Source organism: Ruditapes philippinarum, unplaced genomic scaffold (genome assembly GCF_026571515.1).
Source record: "Ruditapes philippinarum isolate M1 unplaced genomic scaffold, ASM2657151v2 ctg128_1_1_1_1, whole genome shotgun sequence".
Lineage (NCBI taxonomy): Eukaryota > Metazoa > Mollusca > Bivalvia > Venerida > Veneridae > Ruditapes > Ruditapes philippinarum.
The window spans coordinates 857,519-880,786 of NW_026861563.1; the positions used below are offsets into that span (position 1 = coordinate 857,519).

Sequence of the window (23,268 nt, forward strand, 5' to 3'; positions counted from 1 at the left end):
TAGATTCGTCACATAATAATCAATTACTATATGCGATTACATGTAAAGCACTCAAATACCTACATAATGAAATTTAAATTACAAACATCACCGATACTATTCATATAATATCTGTTCCATTAGTTCTAAAATAACATTTGTAATCTTCCATTGTTGTTTGTACATTACTTTTTACTGTGTAATAACCTCACATAGAAATGTAAATGCTACTCCACAATCGACGTCATGCAAAGGCCTAGAATCAGATTTATCCAAAACTAGGCATAATGAAATAGGGGCGTCATCAGGCTGACCGGGAGCCCATGTGATATATCTTGTCTGTGATCCATACGTGAATTTCCAAGGTGATTTTAGATCATTCCTTCGTCCGTCTAACCATACAAGCTCCCTGATCCCATGAAGATAATTTTTTACGTCTCTGTGCTTCAGTTCTGAATCTATATTTATCAAATGTCCACCGTCATCTTGACATTGTTTTTCTGCAGCATCTTGTTTCGCTTTCGTTTCGTAAAATTTCATGCAGAACCCATTCTCAGTAACATTGTATCCTTCGCGACAGAGAATTTCGCAAAGTTCAAAAGTTTTTTCATTTGTTTCTTCCTTCTTTGTTGTGACATTTTTCTGGCACTTTCTCTGCCTTGACCTTGTTCCAAAATATTTGAGCACAGACGGTTTGCACATAGACCACTGCGTCCATTCTGTACAAGCATGAAACTTATTAATTGTCTGTCCTAGTAATGTCAGTAAAGGATTTTTAATTTTCCTTCCTAGTAAAATCAGGTCCTGTCCATCAAGAACATCCAATGCTGTACCATCACTGTCGGATACATTGGCACATGTTGTAAAAAATACAGCGGTATTTATCAAAATAGCACACAAAGCAAAACTTGACAGAAAACTCATTTTAGCTGATGAAGGTGAAAACTTAAACTGTTTCTTTCTTCCTTTATAACCGACATCAGCTAGAGATACATGAAGCGCTCTGCCAAGAACAATGTTATTGCATATGTACTTATTTGTTTAACATCTGTTTACCATAACATAATGAAACTTTTAAAGGGGAATCTTGGTAAACTTATGAATTCATCTGTGTAGATAACCTCCCCCCCCCCCCCCCTGCAAACAAAAGTAGAAGTTGTACTCTACTGTCAGAGGTTGGCTAATCTGTTGTGAACGCTAATCCTTCTACAATTCATGGGCTCCTGAGGGACGGATATTCCGATCCGAACCGCAACATATGACATATATAATGTAAAAATAACCTCGCTCAGTATGGGACGAACAAGTGAAATATGTACATTGCTTGCACAAAGATAATATGAAATTGTGTTCGCAAACAAAAAGCCCAGAGGCCTAGCGCAATAAGGCAATTGACCTTGTTCGAAAGGTATAATGCAATTTCCATTTGCATTAGAAATCCCGATGTCTAACTAAAATAACTAATAGTGGATAGATCTATACAGATATGTGAATAAGTGTATAATTGGTTTAAGAACAATAATTTGTTTGCATGACGTCAGAACTATTGTCATTTGTAATTTTGCTAATTACCAAAGCCCCACCCAACCCCTTATCAAATACCTTGCTATCAAAGTGGCGCGAAGACGGCGGAGGGGTATGTTAGAGCCAGCACAGTCAAAATTGTAGTAAAAACAATTACAATTCAAACGTAATAAAATTTGATTTATTGTTTGTATAATTCAATGGTTATAATTATATAAAAAAATTACAATATTTTATATGACAACAAAGCTGTTGCTTTAAAAAAAGTATGTAAATGCCCAAATGGGCATAGGCATTTATTTAATGGTCATATATAACATATGTTTGTATCAAAGGTTTTATTAAAATAAGATTTATCCTTTATTAAAGTGATTTTAACACTATATTATATTTTGATCATTGTTTAAGAACATTGGCTAGACTATTCCTTTAACCTGAAGTGTTTGTTATATTACATTATTTTTTGTACATTAGTTTTGGGTGACTATAGTTGTATTGCAATAAATTGTGTTTGCAAACTTTTTACTTATCATTTGCATCTTAACATTTATACATGTAATCAATGCTTGATTCGCAAAAAAATATAACAAATTTTCCTTTGTTAGAAATCTAAATCGAATCAATAGATAACTTTTTTAAGTTTTGTAATAGCTAACATTTTGCTCTACAAGATGCATTTGATAAGATAAAGGATATTTTTGTTGTAAAAAAGGGATTACACGTTGACAAAACCCCATTTCAATTAACCGGTATAATGATAGCATCTGTTACAGATATAAAAAAAAAGTAGCTGACAGATAGATACACCTGACTTTCAGAGCTAAAAATACTAACAAGAGCTGTCACAGGAGACAACGAAGCTCGACTAATAAAATACTGAACGCAGGAAGGAGGACAAAACTATGAAAGAAAAATCAATTATGTATAATTATGTATTAAGTTATAGTAAAAAAATAACATTTGTTAACATAAATTCCAAGATCAAGGGGAATAATTCTAGAAATAGTCACGCTAGAGTTATGAACCTTGTCACACAACATGTGTGTAATGATAAGAAATATATATTTGAAGTTTGAAGTAGATACCTTAAAAAGTAAAGAAATTAAAATATTCCTGAAAGAAAATCCTAAGTTCAAAGAGAGATAAATCTGTAAATATTGCTTCAAGGGTTATGAACATTGTCACATAAAATGTAATTGATGATAAGGAATAAGTATTAGAAGTTTGAGGTAGATACCTTTAAAACTAAAAGAGTTATAGTAAAAAAATAACATTTTTTTAGTAAAAAAATCTAAGTTTATGGGGAGATAATTCTTGCAATATTAGTGCTAGAGTTATGAACCTTGTCACATAAGATGTGGATGATGATAAGGTACATATATTTGAAGTATGAAGTTGATCCCTTTAGAAATAAATAAGTAAGGGTAAAAAATAGTATTTTTTAGAAAAATTCTAAGTTCAAGGGAAGATAAATCTGAAAGTATTGGTGCTAGAGTTATGAACCTTGTCACATAAGATGTGGAACATGATAAGGTACATATATTTGAAGTATGAGGTTGATCCGTTAAGAAATAAAGAAGTAACAGTAAAAAAATAGTATTTTTAAGGAAAATTCTAAGTTCAAGGGGGGATAAATCTGAAAATATTAGTGCTAGAGTTATGAACCTTGACACATAAGATGTGGTTGATGATAAGGAACATATATTTTAAGTTTGAAGTTGATACCTTAAGAAATGACAAAGTTATGGTGAAAAATATTTTACTGCACCAAAACTTTAATCTGAAATCTGGCTCTCCATATACTTCGTATAGTCGAGTCAATATCGTTCTATATTCATGTCATGTTTAATCTGATTATTACCCTACTTAAATTAGGAGGGTTCTACAATTTACTGAGTTTGTAACTCAGGTGAGCGAATTTTTTATTGTGATCACCCAATGTCCGTAACAATTACAAGTGTCACTATAGTATATAAAGCTATATGTTCAATACATAACATACACTAAAAATAATAAATAAGAATTAATGTGTTTTGACATGTGCGCATATAAACTATTATATTTAATGCATTAAGTTGTTTTTAAGTGAAAGATATGTCAAATTAATCGAAATATTATATACTTTTCTTAAAATATCATTAAAAAGGGAAGTAATTATTTGAGTGTGTTACAGTTACTCCCTTTTGATTATCTTCCCTGAAAATTACCTAGGGAAAAAGCGAAAAATGTTAAAACGAATTTGACCAATGTCAAAAATAGCTTCTGACCGGCGATTTACATCTAAATATTTGGCCTCACTATGGTGAATAAGCAAATAAATGTAGGCTGGTGTCATAAAATTAACGATTTCCAGATTGAATATAAAATTAACGTTAACGGATCTTATGGTAAAGCAGTCTTTTTAATTAGGATTGAAAAAAAACTTCTAAAAATACTAGTCATTCCCTTCGCAAACTTGCATGTATTTTTGTATGTATTTTTAAAAGGGGGTCTATTACAAAGAGGGGGACTTTTGGGCCCCATTTTCTTCATGCTACAGGGTGTTCCCAAAAGTTTAAATGTTTTAAAATTCTGGGGAAATTTTTCTTTTGAAAGGGGAGCTTAATCATTTAACAAAAGGGGGGCCAAATTAGACTTTAAAAGTACAATGTAGTTATAGCAATAAGGTGAATGTTATCAATGACTGTATCATAACTTTATGCAGTCCTTGTAACGTTATAGCATAATGATTTAGGAACTAATGTTATATCTATGTTTAAAAAGACATAGATCTATATTTTAGGGACAAAGTCTAGATCATAAAGACATATTTTCTTAAATAAATGCTTAGCTATAATTACGTTTCTGTCTGCTAAAACAATGGTACAAACAGCAAAGCAAAGACGTTCTGTTAAATTCTGTCGAAAAAATACTCAATCCCCACAAAAATACACTTCAAAGATCCTGTAACTCAAATATTTATGGTTTTATATCATAAATCTGATGCTCAAATGAAGATATAGCAATATTGTAAGTTTAAAAAAAGCATTATTTGCAAAAATATTACCGAATTTACATTTCATTTAAATAAAGGGAGGTTATGAGAAATCTATTTTCGATAGTCTAGCCAAACTTTTCATTAAGAAATGAATGCATAGATTTTAATGATTACTTATAAAGCGAATAATTATTTGAAGTACATGTTTAACATATTCTTGGATGTTTGGAAATTGTTTTAAAGGAATAGTTAAATACATATAAAAAATTTCACTTAAATGGTGTTACATCCATATTAAAAGTTGTCAGGGGAGACCGTGTCTCTTTAGTACTTCATGTACTTTGTAGGAAAAAAGTTAATATTATGTTTTCTGGTTGTTTCACTGTGACACGTCTTATAATGAGTACCAACAGGCTAATAGTAGTTCCTGCTACTTGTCCGTCACCCGTCGTGACTACTTTAAACATTAGGGGGACCATGACCAAGCTTTCTCAAATTTCATCAGAACCGAAATGGATAAATTAAAGTTATTTAAATTTGTTTCACATTTGAACTTGAATTGAATAATATGTTTAAACTGAAAAATGCGGACCCGGATTCTTATTGTACTTTTAAATCTTATAACAGAAAAACTTACTCAAACTTAAGATGTAGGAACTGTTAACGGACTTGATTCTTATTGACTACAATGTTTATAACAGAAAAAGCCCCAAACTTAGTCTTATACATGCACTTATAAATGTAACCGGTGTCTGTGCTATTGACAATTTGAAACAAATGCATAAATGGCTACCATTCAATAAAATGTTAATAAATATTGCACCAAAAGTATTAAAATACAACTTAGCTGGTGATTACCATGTGAAAATGACAATAGAACACATTATACAGTCTATAATAAAATTTATTTTAAATTATAAATCATACAAACTGAACAATATCATAAATGTTATAAATGATAACATACATAGATATAAATAAAATTATTGCACATACTTAATACATAAAACTTCTGATTTAAAGTTCGGAAATTTTCCATATAACTTTATAGCAAGTAATGCTTACACATATATCACTGTTCACATCTTACACAGGTCATATCACCACTATACAAGCAATCTTGTCTGGCAATTTGCCAAGAATATACACTTTAGGACTAGATATTTGTATTTTATATTAAAATCCTTATTACTGGTAATGAAAAAGCATGCCATGTTCATTTAGAAACAAACATTTACCACATTAGACAATGTACATGTACAAAGGATAATGGGTTGGTTCAAGCAATACAAGGACAACAAACTTGCTTCTTCATATAACACCTATACATGTTCAGGTTAGTTCTAGAGGTGGAATTAAGACTGGTTCAAGTTGGTTTTCTCAAAAATCGTAAGTTTATACTTAAGCTAATGGTGATGTATAATTAGCTTGATCACAAATTTCTAGTTTTGATTCATGGCACAACTTTAAATTTTTGAACATACTGTAACATATATTTCATAATTCATAGACAGGAGGAAGATCAAGATTTACCTAAATGTGGTGCAACACTGTAATATATACCTCCCTTAATCTAGCTATATAGTTTCTTCAAATGACAGAATGTCAGGTCCTTGACACAAAGCATATTAATAGTGGTTGTGGGCAGATAACTTGAGGTAAGTGACTTAAAACATTCAGACATGCTGTGTTACAAATTAGATCGTCACAACAGTGCTTAGCAACAGATACCAGTAGCAACAGAACAACACATTCATTGGAATGTTTAAATAACATCTGAACAGTTTTTATCAGGAACATTACACTAGATAACATGATTACATTTACATAATTCAATAACAAGCAAGAATGTTTGGAAGATTTTGACAATTTCTTTAAAGTACATGTAGTTAGTAGCACAGTTTTACCACTACACTTTCACTGTCTTTTTCAATCCTGATCAAAAATTTGTTTTCATTTCTTTTAAAGTCATTGATATTAAGTGTTGACATGATTTTAAGGCTTTAAAGTTTACTGATATATGACTACTTAGTTTCCATAAAAACAAATGAAAGCAATGTGTGGTATTCCAGATGATTGACGTGTTTCCATGGTTACAGGAAAGATCACTTCAAGAGAGATGCAAGTTTGGCAGTTTTATAGTCAGCTCTTAGTTGTACAAATGACAGGAGAATCGACTTGTCAAGCCCAGCCTGCAATTTATATAACATAAACAAATATTTATTTCCTTTGCATTACATATAAATACATAATTATTTAAATACAATAACAAATCTGGAACTCCAGGGCAAAAAAGACATGCATTATTCTGATAAAAAATGCTAATATTAATTTGTGTTATAAAAAGAGCATTTGAATCTTTATTCAAACATGTGGTTGAATTATTGAATATCAATTTCATACCTTCCTGGATTAAGTTACGCAACACAGAATTTGTGAATGTTATAACTCAATATTGTAGCTTCACTTAAAATTGTAGGCAGTACAAGTGAGAAAACCCAAAGTAAAATCATGTCGACCTTTCCACATTAACTAGGGAAAAGAACCCTAAAATGACAGGAAAAGGCCCAAATTTCCTAGTGGGGTTTAAAAACCCGCAACAGTTTAGGTGTTTAAAAGTTGTTTTATATTTATTATTTGGATTTTCAGCTACTTTTATTTAAGGACTTAATCATTCCCCCCCCATTATTTTTAAATGGACTTTTTCTCCATTTAATCTTTGGGCAAAAAACCCTTTATCATTTTTGAGAAAAATTTGGAAAATGTACTGAATGAAAAGTGATCAGTGCCAACAATGACAAGACGGCACTTGTATGGGTAGATTGAGACCACCATGTAGGCTAAGGGTAAGATAATATTTTTTTACTTTATTGCCTTGTTTTGTTCCAGATGATGCAGGGTCAGAAATGATGGTTTTTTCTCAATTTCTAGAATAGTCAGATTATAAACAAGTATCTCACCAGCTGATCTCCGCTACAAACTTGTTTGAGATTTTCAGGCACAACAACAAGCAGGTTACATAAAGCATGGAGTTTCTCAAACAGCTGTGTAACCAATGGTAACCCAAACTCCTTCACACATTTCCTGTACTCATTCACATCACAGATTACCAACATAGCACCTAAAATATATCAAAGTTATATATCTCACACAAATATAATAAAACATGGCACATAAAATATATCAAATATATATACAAATATAACACCTAAAATACCAATAGTTTTTCCCTGTGCTATACAATTCTCAAATGATCAAGATTAAATTAACAGTAAGTCAAATGTGAATGATAATATTCTATAACAAGAATTTGTAACAGAGTTACCAACGTCCCCCGCCTCGGGGAAGTTTTATATGAAGCATAAAATTGTGCTATTTCAAAAGATTGAGGTATGGATGTCAGGACTTTCATTCCAAAATTATGATCAATGCTAGATCTGCAAATGCAACAATGAATTCATTAAAGAAATACTAGTAAAATGAAACACGGAATGTAAAATTCTATCATGTTAACTTTTGACCTCTAATGGTGACCTTGACCTTGGAGATAGGGGTGCAGGTGTTGTGCATGACATATCATCTAATAAATATTACTATTTGTGTCAAGTATTTTCAAAATCCCTTGAACTATGTAGAAGTTATAGATCGGACACAAAATATACCCTATAACAGACTATGTCAATCTTTGACCTCTAAGTGTGATCTTGGAGGTAGGGACCCATATTTTGCACCTGACATATCATCTTGTTATTGTGATTATTTGTGCAAAGTATTTTCAAAATTCCAGGTTATGGACTGGACACAAAATATACCCTATTACAGAGTATGTAAATGTTTGACCTCTATGTGTGACCTTGACCTTGGAGGTAGGGACACATGTGTTATGCATGACATATCATCTTATCATTGTGACTATTTGTGCCAAGTATTTTCAAAATCCCTTGATCTATGAAGAAGTTATAAGACGGGACACAAAATAAACCATATAACAGACTCTGTTAACCTTTGACCTCTAAGTGTGACCTTGACCTTGGAGGTAGGGGTGCAGGTGTTGTACCTGACATATTGTCTTATTATTGTGACTATTTGTGCCTAGTTATTTCAAAATCCTGAAGAAGTACAAAATATACCCTAAAACAGAATACGTTATCTTTTGACCTCTAAGTGTGACCTTGAACTTGGGAGGTAGGGATGCAGATGTTGCGCATGACACATTGTCTTATTATAGTGACTATTTGTGGCAAGTATTTACAAAATCCTTTGATCTATAAAAAAAGTTATGGACTGGACACAAAATATACCCTGTAATAGACTATGTTAATCTTTGACCTCCAAGTGTGACCTTCACCTTGGAGGTAGGTGACCGGTTGTTGCACATGACACATCGTCTCATTATAGTGAACAATTGTGGCAAGTATTTACAAAATCCCTTCAAGGATAAGAAAGTTATGGACCGGACACAACGTATACCATCAAATAGACAATGTTGACCTTGAATAGTCAAGTGCGACCTTGACCCTTGAGGTAGGGGTCTGGTTGTTGGGCATGACACATCGACTAATTATAACAAACATTTGTGCCAAGTTATTTCAGATTCCTTTGATAAATGAAAAAGTTATGGACCGGACACAAAATATACCCTGTAATAGACTATGTTAATCTTTGACCTCCAAGTGTGACCTTGACCTTGGAGGTAGGTGACCAGTTGTTGCGCATGACACATCGTCTCATTATTGTGAACAATTGTGGCAAGTATTTACAAAATCCCTTCAAAGATAAGAAAGTTATGGACCGGACACAACGTATACCATCAAATAGACAATGTTGACCTTGAATGAGCAAGTGTGACCTTGACCTTGGAGTTAGGGGTCTGGTTTTTGCACATGACACATCGTCTTATTATAACAAACATTTGTGCCAAGTGTTTTCAGATTCCTTCAATAAATGACAAAGTTATGGACCAGACACGAAAGTGTGACGGACGGACGGACGTCCGGCCGAAATGGAATAAGGGGCCATTTCTATTGTTATTTTCTATTGTTTAATAGAGGGCCAATGGCCCCTTACTCTATTGTTACGGAATGAACTCTATTGTTCTCTTTTGTTCTGTTTACAGTTAGATGGCCCCCTATCCCTATTCGGTAGTGCGGACAGACGGACGGACAGACGGACGCACAGACGGACAGAGCCTATTACTGTATCCCCCTTTTTTCTTCGAAAAGGCGGGGGACAATAACAACACATTCAATGTCAACTCTTCTGACTAACAGAATTAATTCAGGAGTGTTATAACACATACTTATGCACATCACTTTTTTCTCAACAAATAACATTGTGAATGTTCAAGACACCTAAGATAGAGCTCATAAAATTCAATAAAGAAAAGTATATTGCATAACTGTTTGCTGTGTAAAACTTGAAGTTAAAGGCCAATACCACATGTATTAATATGAAATCCATCTGCTTAATACTTATATCTTATTACCATTGTATTACTATTTATAGTAAACATAATATTACATAAATCACAAAGAAAACTAACAGCTGTACATACTATACTTTTACCTACAAATGTTTCACTTTCAAATGAAACATTAAAATGGAACTTACCTAAGGAATTACATTAAAATGGAACTTACCTAGGGAATTATATGTGAATTGGCAAAGATGTTCATATAGTATTCTATGAAGCCTGGTTCCTAGCTCCAGAAGTAATGCCTCCACATTTTTCCCATCTAGATTATCTCTGATAGACTGATGTTGTTCACTCATAAACTTAACAACCTTTTTGGAAGCCTGGTAATAAAATAAAGAAAAACAAAAACTTAACTTCATTTTTTTTTTTTGGAAAACAAGATGTGCCAAAATGACAGCACATTAGACTTATCTCAGTACTTGACAAAAAAACAAGAACTAAGGAATGCTTATTAAACCAAGCAAGGAATTTTCTAAAAGGAAATTAAGACAGTGAAATTAAGTAAAAAGCATCCCTTGCGCAGTTGTTGAGAGAGAACTTAAACACTTAAATATAATAAATTATGGAATTTTCTAAGTATGATTCGAGGGAAAAAAATCATTGCCAAGAAATAAATCTTGAAACATGAACCAAAGACAAGTATGAAGTTTTAAATGAATAACTTCAGTGGGTAATATGAGATATGAAGTAAAAGACAAAAACTTAACCAAGCTCTATGCAAATCCTTGAATATTGATGACAACAAAATAGTCATGGTAAACAAGTACATTCTTGTACATGCTTTTTTAACTTTGCACATAAACATAACATTTCATTATAGCATTTTCTTCAGTAACATGTCTGGTACTTACAGGGGTTCCCATCTGTAGGAGAGCAGAGTCGTCATCTGGTTTGAAGTCATTTTTCTTCTGTTCTGAAGCGAGGATATATTTAACCCAGCCACAAATTGAGGCAGTAGCTCTCTCTAGACCAGTGTCTATCTTACTCTCCATATTGTCCCTCAAATCTCTCTTCTTGTGTAGACACTCGGCATATAGTGGAGTTGATCTGAAACCAAGGTATCATAGAACTTGTAAATTGTTTGTTTGTTTTGGGTTTTAAGTCACATCAACACAGTATAGGTCATATCACGACGTTCCAGCTTTACTGGTGGAGGAAGACCTCAGGTGCCCTTCCGTGCATTATTTCAGGCACGAATGAGCACTTGAGTAGAAACACTGATGTTCCGTAAGCTAGCTGGATAGCTTCCTCACATGAAAAAATCCAAAGTCCCTGTCGGGATTCGAACCCACAGCAGGGAGAACTTGTAAATGTCATATACAGTGCATGTAGAGTTGAGATACATGTTTCAATACATTTCACATAGAATGGAAATTCAAACAAGACCAGGGTTTTAAATAATTATTTTAACTATTAATGTTTTGGTACATAACATTCAACAGAAAGAAACTTCAAACAAATGCAGTGGGATCATTGTCTATATTACTTACAGGAACAATGGTACAGCACTGTCCATGAACTGTTTCTCAAATAGATGGAAGAGAGTGTTAGCCTGTGATACTGTATCAAAGAAGTAAATTGCTGGGGCTGATTTAGGTTCTGCCACAGGAATGCCTACAATGTTTGAACATATTCACTATTCAAACTGAACTACATGTACTAGTATTTTATATTTCAGAACTTTTGCTATTTTTGATTCTGAAAATTATATCCACTGTATCTAAAGTGTATATGGTGTATGTAAATGATAAAAAAATACTGAAAGAATTATTTGTATCAGAAAGCATAGATTCCAAGGTTGAACTAAAGTTGTGCAATGTAATCGCACAATTCTATTATCAAGCAATTTCTCTACCTGTAGATTATCAACACCTTATTGTTAACATTACAGTTTTGGATTGATATTTTATGTATTGGTTTGTTTATTTATGTTTCAGTCAGGAAAACAGACTCAGACTTTGTAAAATGAAAACAAAACTGTCCAACTGTTCTGTAATCAAAAAGATAATAATCTAACATGAGTATATATAACAAGTAAATATTCATATTCATATATAAGAACAGGGTTTTACCTTGAAGGCCTACTTCTATAGCATAGTCAATGTGATCGGAGACTAGGTATTTAATAAGTATATCTAAAATCTTCACTGCATTTCCAGGTACATCTGAACTACCAGATAGCTGTAAAAGACAAGCAAATATAAACTTTTAAACATACAAATATTTACATTAAAAAAAATAAAGTCTATTTTTCAATATTTTTGTAACTTATTGTATTAACTTTACAACAGTTACATTGTATAATTTAAGAAGAATTACACTCCAACAAAGTTACTTGATACCTGTCCCAGTGCGGCTGAATTATTTATTTTGGTTAAATTTTAAGTCACACTAATTTTGCAGAGATCATATAGCAACTTTCCAGGTTTACTAGTGGAGGAGGAAATCAGGTTTCCCTTAGTGTGTTATTTCAGAAACAGGCAGGCACATTAGTAGAGCCACCAACCTTCAGTAAATGAAAGGATCTAGCAGTATTTATGTGTAGTTGCTGAGGTAAACAAACTTATGTTTTATTCTGATTATAGACTTGCAACAAATGCAACATTAAATGTTCCTTCAGGATTACTCTAAGCCAATTAAGTTTCAGGGTAAGTATTGTAACTAATCAGTAACATGTATTTGATAACAGAAATATAAATACTAGAAAAAATACAAACATACACTTTGACATCTTTTGAAAGCAAGCTTTGTTTCCTGTAGAATATTAATGGAAACTTCTTGAGAGAGGAATGTTTCACCACCATAGTTCTCAACACTTGGTCCTATGTTGATATTTACATTTACATTGGCTATCTTAGCTTGTAAATCTCTACGCAACTCTGACAATCTGTAAATAAACAACACCTTCATAAGGTTATTATAAAATTTAATACAATAGACAAAAATAAAAATGCTTTTACAATTACAGAGTAAAGAAAGAAACAAAAATACTAAGAGTGTGATAGATGAGTTATCTACAATAAATATAAAGTGTGTCTGTTAAATATCTAAAATGGACATATCCATCTTTCAATCTGGAAAAAAAAACATTCCTCATTTTAAGTAAAATATTAAAGTATGTACAGACTGAATATGTACAGCGCAGACCATGATCAGATGGCACAGATGTGCTGGCTGATCTTGATCTGCATTGGCAGCAGGGGTATAATCAGTTTCTGCCAGCAACCCAAGGGTTAATCATATCTTGCATGTGGCTATGGTTACCACTTATGATAAATATTACAAAAATTGAATGTGACAAGTTTTTTGTTCATAGATCTACTAAATGCAGCAGATCTTTTGTATTTTTAGTGGGAATGGGGTAAAATACTATAAATTTATATAGACATAAATAAAGACATATTTTGAATTACCCTCCAGACTGTATCTGTTTTTTCTGATGTTCTTTACTGTCATAATATCTCTGTAGTATAGCCCCACATCTCTCATGTAGGTACTTCGTCTCAAAACTAAACAAAATATAATCTTGTTTACATATTATTCTTTGCACTTGACAATATTTATCGAGAGCATGGCACTATTAAAATTAAACTAACTATTAACTAATACAGTGTTTTGAAAGGCTTTTGTAGATGTAAATATTTTCACATATATACCGGTTCACATTTTTTTAATGGTGCTGGGAGCGATAGTCACACAGAAACTGTAAATATCATATGCTAACATTCCAGCTTTATAATAAAGGTGGAGAAAAACCTTAGTTTGATTAATACAAACACCTACATTCCATAATTTAGCTGGATATCTTCTTCTCATTACTATTAGTAGACATATAAGTGTTGGTTTAAATCGAGAAAGAACTAGAAATGTGTCCATAGGACACGGGTGCCCCCACCACGCCACTGTTCTGTCAATCTTTTTACTAAGTCAAGGGAAATAACTCTACAAATACTGGATAAATCCACAAGCGAAACCCCAGGTGCAAATCTGAATATGCTGAGCAACCTGCCCATAAGGTTTAATGACTATGTCAAATCCTTTTTGAGTAACTTGCGACACAAGTTGAAAATTGCAAAAATTTTCTAAGTGAAGGGCAATAACTCTAAAAATACTAAATAAATCCAGACGAAAATACCTGGTGCACAACTACACATCATGATCAATATTCCTGTAAAGTTTCATGACTCTAGGTCAAATACTTTTTGAGTTACATGCGACACATGTTGAAAATTGCAAAATTTTACTAAGTCAAGGGCAATAACTCTGTAAATACTAAAAATATCCATACGAAAATACCCAGGTGCACAACTACACATGCTGATCAACATTCCTGTAAAGTTTCATGACTCTAGGTCAAATACTTTTTGAGTTTCGTGCAACACAAGTTGATAATTGCAAAATTTTACTAAGTCAAGGGCAATAACTCTGAAAATACTAAAAATATCCACACAAAAATACCCAGGTGCACAACTACACATGCTGATCAACATTCCTGTAAAGTTTCATGACTCTAGGTCAAATACTTTTTGAGTTACGTGCGACACAAAAGTGAACGGACGGACGGACGGAAGGAGGGACGGACGGAAGGACGGACGGACAGACGGACGGACGGACAAGGGTAAATCTAAATGCCCGCCACTAACGTGGGGGCACAAAAAGTAAAGCATTATACTAACTTGATGTAATCATCTAGATGTTTCTGGAAGATAACTTTGGTCATCTTGGGCAGAAATGAACTGTCATTACCAATCTTAAACTTTGATAAATCACCAGATAATTTTGTTGTTCTGAAATACACAAATAAATCATATAACATACATAAAATGTAAGTATTTCAATGTATATTATGTAAACATTTCAATGTAAATATAAGCATTTCAATGTATATTATGTAAGCATTTCAATGTATGTTATGTAAGCTTCAATGTATATTATGTAAGCATTTCAATGTATGTTATGTAAGTATTTCAATGTATATTATGTAAGCATTTCAATGTGTATTATGTAAGCATTTCAATGTATATATTTAAATGTCATGAACAAAAAACCTATAATTAGCATAAAAGAAAGTTGTTACAAAAACCAAAGCAACTAACCTAGTGTAGATATCAAAGAAATCCTTCAAATATTGTTCAGGATCTTCCTGCTTGTCAAGTTTGCTTTGGATAAAAGTCTGAAAATATACATGTATATATCTATAACAATAGCTTGATTACACTTTACAGAAGATAACATTTTATCGCTTAAAGGTACAAGTTTATTTTATAAATATTCATTTATCTTAGTTTGGTTTTCATTAAGCAAATAAAGTAACACACTTCTGTAAATTGCTATTTATACTAACGTCTGTAGATTTATTTAAACTGTAGACATATATTTGATCAAATTAGTTTCATAAGATATAACTTCTATAACTTACATAAGTCCATCTATCCCTACATGTTTGTCTCTTGTGTTTTTATGTCTATGTTTGATAAAAAAGTATAATGTTTACAATTCTTACTTCAGGAAAATAACACAGAACATTCTTGGTAACATTATTTAATTACTGTGTATCTAAACAATCACATTTCTGGTAGAAAGACACTTGTAATAAAAGAAGAGACAATGTATACCTGTAACTTTGTAATATATATATTCTGAACCAGTTTTCCCATGACAACATCAGGGTTGGTAAATACTTCCTGTATCAAGTCATTACTCTGATTACATAGTGGGAACACTTCACTGAATGGATCTGAACTAATAAATGATCCCTGAAAATAGATATTAAATATCATTGCATGAAGACTGATTAAAGATAAGAACAATTCTTCAATAGTATAACTTTTAGTTATATCAAATTTTATGATACTGCATGTTTGTAACGTCACTTTTCATCATATGACCATGATGTTTATATAGTTTTATAAGCACGGCTACTGCCAATAAATCAAGAAATCTCACTTTTTTCTCTAATAGAAGTTGCTTGCTGTATTTTAAATTTGTTATAAATATTTCTGACAGGTTATATGGCCATACTTAAACAGTTGTTCGCAATATGACCCTCGCCTAGCAGTTGAGGTTATATTTCCAAACAGCCTTTTATATACATGTAGGACCATATAACCTGTCAAAAATCTTTATAACTAATAATGTAGGGAACATTATAATATACACTGCTATGTTGACTCAAGTCACATTACAACAACACTGACTGAATCAGGCCTTGATGTACCACTTTTAATCCTGATTGCAAACAAGGCAAATACTTCAACCAGTTTGAGAAAAGACTTTGGTATCACCTTCCCGCAGATCGAACCCAAATGATCTACAACTTGGCCACAACTGCATTTTGTTTTAATCATATAGCTAAGTTAAAATCCATTTTAAAGGATATTGTTTTCTTTGATTATATTTCAATACATTAACTATTTCATCACAAATTCTGCACACACAAAGAAAACCATAACAAAAAATATCAGACCTTCTGGGTTTCTTCTATAAATGTATCTATACAGCGACCATGTCCCTGAATGTAAAAAAAATATATCTATATATTAAAACCAATAATAAGAATATTTCCTTGAATTTATAATATGTTTAACTCATACATAAATACAAATGACATTTTATTTCATTAACTACATTTGAATAAATATTTTTATAATCAATTTACAAATAATTAAACACCAGCCTTCCATTAAAGGTTGAAAGTTGATTTTTAGAATACTTTGAATTTAAGAATTAGTACTAAATTTCCCTATGGTTAGAAAGATTGTGTAAAGGAAACTGACTCTTAGCTTTACTGAAATAAAATGCAATATAGAGGAACACTTGCAAAACTGGGCTGTGCTAACATAGAAACCTGTTGCCTCAAGAGAAGCCCTCCCCAAACTTATCATCACTCATCCAGATGTTCACCTCATTGTTTAGTTAAAAAAGATCTGTGGCTACACTTATGTTAACTTTAATAAGAATGGAGGCTTACATTAACTTGAAGAAAAAGTGAAAGAACTTACTTTAAAATTAGAGAGAACTGAGGCACATCTTTTCATCTTACGTTTATCTCCCTCACGGTGGGCAATTCTAAACTCTTCTATCAACTCATTCTCTATATCATCATACTTTCCTGAAATATTGACACATTTCCATGGTAACAGAATATATAAATTTCTCAGATTAAACACAACTTTTATATATGCATAGACCAAATGGATAGGAAAACATTTTTTGTTCAACATTTTCAACCACACATTGCAATCTCAATGATTATCATCAATAAAATTTAATTTAAAGGGGAAAAGATGTTGTACTTGTATAATAACAAACATCGTATTTCATATAAGTACTAAATATCTCTCACTTGCAATTTTTGTCCTAGCCTTGGCAAATCTGAAAAGCAAAAAAGATCCTTATTACATTTATCATTTAATATTCATTCAAGTGAATAAAATTAGTACAACATAAGTATAACTTATAATTATATCAAGCATATCATTTTTTTTTTACTTTATTACATATTACTTCATTATAATTTCTGTAAGAATCATCAGAATATTCATACATTGTTTGTTTGACATTGTTTGTTTGTCACAGCATATCAGCTAAAACAAAACATAGACCATATCCATGGGATGTCTGCTCAGCTATGCATAACTGCATCCTTCATACTTCTGTTGTGCTATTCATTATGTAGGGTTGCTTTCTTTCCAAGAACGAAAAACCTTTGTTATTTGTAACTAAGTTGATATATAATTTAAAATAACAAATTTCTAAATGAACTTACTTCTCTGTACTTGGGAGTTCTAGAGCAATCATATGAAGTTTCTGTATTATCTCAGCAGCTAACTGCAACTGTAAAACATTTTTTTTCTATTTAATCATACACTTAAATTTTTCATTTTGATTACATAAAGGTCATTATGGTCATAGGTATATTTTCAATTTTACTGGTCAATAAAAACCTTTGATGTCCCTCGGTTACATAATAAGGATATCTACATATCAACCAGCAGCAATACATATGCTGACTATAATCACAGAATTTAAGCTTATGAGAGTCTGTCTAGTCCCACACACTAGAAAATAGAATTCCACAAATATTTCTGCTTCTTAAATGTATGAATTGGATTGCTTTAGAAACAAATACATATAAAAAGAAATTTAAAGGTACAATATGACAATCTAACATGTACTTTTAACCCTCATTCTCCTGAAACAGGAAGTAATTAGCCCTTCCCACCAGTATAAAGCCTTGCAAGCCTGCACATCCATAAAGTCTCACCAGGCAGACTGGTTGTATGATTGGCTGACTAACTCTTAATTTACAAATTGATATCTCTAAGTTGATAGGGGATAGTTTCACAAATGCACCCTCGAACAGTTTTTCAAGAAATTCAGTTGATTAATTGCTAAGATACCTGAAATGGATCTGTGAAAATAGCAGACTTTGGAGGGTCATTAGTTAGAAACTCTGACAAGTAGTTCATCAACCTCTGAGCCTCAACTGCCCTCGCTCTTGGTGTGTTCACACCCTCCAACTGGTCTCCAAGATGCACAACTTTTGTAGCTACTGAATTTATTCTTTCGTCTAAACCTTGAAAGTGAGAAAAGGCAGCCTGCAAGAAAACATTTATTGTAATTAAATATGTAGTTAAGAACATATTATCTAGTAAGATAGCACATAGCTTTTGTTTATATTTCTTTCTTTTCATAATCAGTGAGTTTTATAAACCATCTACCTGAAATACAGATATAAACTAGGGATGGCAACGAATACCAAAATCAATACTCGAGTACTCGGTCATTTTTCCGATCGAGTACTCGGTTACTCGGATAATTGCCAGTGATCTTCAAAGTTTATCACACAATATCAACACCGTCCGCATGCTCCTTTCGTTTTCTATTTAAATTCATAGAATTCTGTAGATAGTAAATAGGACTGCACGGGAGACAAATTAATTATAATTAAATCAACTACATAATATTTTACAACGTTTTGATTTATGCAATATCAAGTTTTAAACATGTATAACAGTTCATATACTCGTATCTTTTTTCTTCTTGAAATAATATAGACTGATCGGCGGCAACAAAAGTTTAACCTGGTCTAAATACAAGTTACCTTTATTCTTACATTCATGATAGCAATCGGCCCTTTGTTGTTTTCAAAACTGTTACTTCGGCTACACAATTAAAGGTAATTAAATATCATAAGAGGCTGGATGATAAGTAGGAGCAGTAGTCCAGTGGTAGGACGCGCGCTTAGGGATCGAGAGGTCCCAGGTTCGAACCCCACTAGGGGCACTGCTAATTTCCTTGAGCAAGAAATTTACCTGCGATTGCTTCACTTCACCCAGGAGTAAATGGGTACCTGCGAGGGTGGTATAAATCCGTTGCGCCAAAGTGTCGGCTGCACTAAGCGGAGTTAAAAGACTCCCCAGGGAGATTGATAGATAGATACCAGTAGCCCGATGACCAGGGGTAATAGCTGTAAAGTCGGTGAACGTGCGTAAGCATGAAACTTAGACTATAAAATGCAATTATTACTTTATGACATAAGCGACACAGGTGCGCGTGTCAAACTGTTGATCGCCTCGTTCAATTTATGATACCATTTTCGCACCTCTGCAAGGATGTTTTGATTGCATTTAACGGGTATTTATGAAGATACATGCTAATCTCCAAATTTCTGAACTAATTGGATATACCAATCTTTCTAAATCGCAAAAAAAATAGAAAATATATATTTTTCCGAGTAATCGAATATAAGTTTTGTTAACCCATATTCAGTCGTTCGATCGAGTACTCGGTTAACCGGTTACTCGTTGCCATCCCTAATATAAACATTAGTAAAATTGTACAAAATGAAGTAAATGATACACATTCTGTGTTTATTTCAGCTGCATTGTAGTCCTGAAATCAGACTCTATTCCCCACTGTAAATAAGTATACTTTTTCCTCTGCCTTTGGGAAGAAGTCCAAAGATGTGAATGACATAATCAAGTTGTCATTTATATTACACAAAAGGTTATAAAGCATGTCTGTTGGCCAAGTTTTATGTAACTCTTCATAAAATGACAACCCATGCAAGATTCTCTGCATCATAAGAAATTATAAACAGCAAAATTTAATGCATCATGTGACAAACTTTTTCTTTAATGATGTTACCACTGACTTTATATATGGTTGCTGACACTGTGAAATTTTATATTAAAAGAATGCAATACAATGAAATACATAACAGTAATATTTCATCTCTATGGGAATCCAGTGTATGATTCTTACGTTCTTGCGTTCTATGTCAAAATTATTGTTTTACTGCTGGCAGATGACAGTTCAATAATGTTAATGTAAACAATGTAAACAAATCTTCTTACATACTTGAAATCAGTAAACTATTATCATTTCTTGAATCAGATATCTTAATTAAAGATTCCTTTATAATATCTTATTGATTTTAAATTATTATTACCTGATTATTTCTCTGAAGGTCTACAACTCTTGCCCAATGTTTCTTTTCCTCCTCCTTACATTCTTCCTCCAGTTTATCTACCCTTGTCTGCACCATGCCATTCTTAGTCTGTTAAAAAAATCAACATGCAATATTTCTATAATGGATCTGTCCAGCTTTAAATTTGAAACAGTCCATTCAAAGTTTAAGGCATTTCAATATCAAAATACAAAGATTGAGCTGCCAACAGTATAGAGCCTGGTCAGACTGCACAGATGTGCAGGCTGGCCTGGCTCTATACTGGTGGCAAAGGCTAATCACTTGGTTCCAGCAGGTTAAGAGTTAACCATCTTTTACATTTTTTGAGTAACAATATTGTAACTCTCATATGATGCCAAGTCAACATATCTGGTAAAGACTTGTGATGCATACAGTATGTTATATTACAGAAGCAGGGACCTAGGTAAAATATAAACATATTGCTTAGTTAAGTCTAATGTGAAGCTCACTAATCTGACAGGTTTTCCATACACAGTCTTTATTCAGATATGATCTTAGCAAAGGTTAACCGTTTGACAGTACACACTATAGAATATATAGTTTTTGTATAGTATTCCCCACTGGAACCACATAGTTATCTTATGGACATTTATAGCACCACTTATAAACAAGAAAAACTGACTTATTTTATATGGAATTGTTTTCAACCAGGACTAAAACTTTGATAGCCATGTGTACTTTATTATAAAAATGCAATAGTAAATATCAGCAAAATGAATAAATCTAATTTTATCACATTCTTATCATTACAATTATTTGAAAAAAATAAGTATCATGGTTCCAAATGGCACCACACTATATTACTTTAAGATCAGCAATCATCCTCTCAAATGCTCCATGAAGTAACATAGGATCAAACTCATCGTGCTGACTGCGAGCTTTCGTTCCCATTGTCCGCCATGCTAGTCGCTCTACAAACTCATGTGTGTCAAATGGGTCCTAAAATTAATTTGATGGAATACAATATTATAGTATTAGACATACTAGTTCTTTAAAATCTCTAGAATTATTGTCACTGTTCCTGGATGGAGACATGTGCGATTTACATGACCGACCACTTTTACCATACACAGCCTGCCCCAAGCCAATCAAAATAAAGCATGATAATTAACAAAATGGACAAATAATACCTCAAAAATAGGCAACTTTGGGCACACCATGTTTTTGCCAGGTTACCTTTACCATACTTGCTATTTTCTGGGACATTTTTCATTGGTTATTTTGATTTTGATCGAGACATAAATCATTTCTGGGACGCTTCCGGGGAAGTCACCTTATTTCAGGCACAGACTCGGCCAACCGGGTCATTATGGCATTTATGCCTTTATATAATATAAATTATAATTAAAATACAAAACTTGAAACCAGTTTGTAGGCTCTTATTAAAATACAATTATTATTATAACAATTTAATGATTATTTTGAAGTAGGGTGAGTCATCACTAATGTGAGGCAAGTCATAATGACTTGATGGGGAGAATCTTCAGTGAAATTATTCGTTTTATTACCTAAAATCTATTATTATATTACCTCAAAAAACTATCATAATAGTTTAATATCTAATATTTTGGACTATCTCTGTGTGCAATCTCCTGGATTTAGACCCGTGCACCCCTATGTACTTTCTGAAGTAAAATTTGTATAATAGACGAAAGAAAATGGAATGAACCTTACATACTCCTGGTTTAAACCCCAGGGTCCAATATAGACACTATAACAAACCTTATATACAGTCATGGATAAAACCAAGAGTCTTCTCCAGGATATAACCAAATGTCAGATAAATTACTGCATGGTCAGATAAATTACTAATTTTGACAGGACTCGGGAGTTGAAGCAAAAATAATTTGTTATTTTCTTGCAACCTTTTCTTTAAAAATACAATTTCTACCATTTTTTATCTTATGACAAGTTACATAAATTAATTACTTGTTCCAATTCTTCAAAAGACATCTTTTGAAACTGAAAGGTAATCAAAATTAAGAAAATTGAAAAAAGTTAGTTGTGGGTCAACATTCTCCTTTGAAGAGAGTATCAAATGAAGGGAGGTAACTTTTCGCTAACAGTACTAAATGCCGTTATCAGACCCGTACCAAAGAAACGGTATAAAAGCTGTCAGACTCTGAAAGTACATGTGCAACTGCTTAAAAGTATATGTACATAGAAACACTGTCTGTAACATAAAAGTATCTGTACATAACTAACTATCTGCAAGTAGTCTATCTTTACCTATCTTTCATAATATGCCAGTGTCTCTTCAAGGATCTGTTAATTATAATATATTAATAATCAGTTAACTTATTATACGTCTAAACTAGTTTTTCCATGTTAACACGTGCCCTAACACGTAATTCTGGTGAAAATTTGTTGTTTTTTGACACTTTTTATTTTTTTAATTAAACATTTTTAGCACAGAATAAATTTTAAATGAAACCATTATAAAAAAATGAATTGATCTATCGTGAAAGGTTTGTAATACAATACATATATAATTACATTGATAGTATTTAATATCAGACATAACAACAAAACGCAAAATAATTATATAAATAAGGATGTTGGTGGTTTGATCTAGTCATCCGATATTACCAGTACAATAATTTAAGTACTTTATTAATATTTTAAAAAAATATCCAAAGGATACATTTCTATTGTTTTTTGTTGTTGTATTTTTTTTTAAATTTTGTTGTTGTTGTTGCTGTTTTTTCTTCAATATTTGAAATACTTACGGGAAATGTGTTCATCGTAGACCAGTCTATATTAACACAGTTTATCTTAAACAGTCAAATATTTTTCCGACAATAAATAAATATTGAT

The 23,268-nt window shown here is 32.3% G+C and overlaps 1 protein-coding gene across 1 annotated transcript; it reads right to left on the bottom strand.

The window, feature by feature from the left end:
- Window positions 1-5,363: 5,363 nt before the first annotated feature.
- LOC132716152 (exocyst complex component 5-like) lies at window positions 5,364-22,509 on the bottom strand. The gene is made up of 19 exons (XM_060699352.1): window positions 22,381-22,509; window positions 21,256-21,390; window positions 20,413-20,520; window positions 18,359-18,556; window positions 17,725-17,792; window positions 17,302-17,330; window positions 16,958-17,067; window positions 16,423-16,467; window positions 15,572-15,712; window positions 15,053-15,129; window positions 14,633-14,743; window positions 13,370-13,465; window positions 12,678-12,843; window positions 12,029-12,137; window positions 11,447-11,570; window positions 10,808-11,003; window positions 10,120-10,276; window positions 7,441-7,601; window positions 5,364-6,672 (listed from the first exon to the last, which is right to left on the bottom strand). Exons 1-19 carry the CDS (start codon window positions 22,402-22,404, stop codon window positions 6,586-6,588), a joined length of 2,142 nt encoding a protein of 713 aa, XP_060555335.1. The 5' UTR covers window positions 22,405-22,509; the 3' UTR covers window positions 5,364-6,585.
- Between the last annotated feature and the right edge of the window lie 759 nt (window positions 22,510-23,268).

Excerpts from the sequence above, each read along its gene's own strand:
- LOC132716152 (XM_060699352.1), bottom strand. The coding sequence starts at position 22,404 with ATGTCTTTTGAAGAATTGGAACAA. Across the intron at positions 17,793-18,358 it reads TTTTCACAGATCCATTTCAG|TTGCAGTTAGCTGCTGAGAT; the intron begins GTATCTTAGCAA and ends AATGTTTTACAG. Across the intron at positions 10,277-10,807 it reads TCCTACAGATGGGAACCCCT|GCTTCCAAAAAGGTTGTTAA; the intron begins GTAAGTACCAGA and ends TTTTATTACCAG.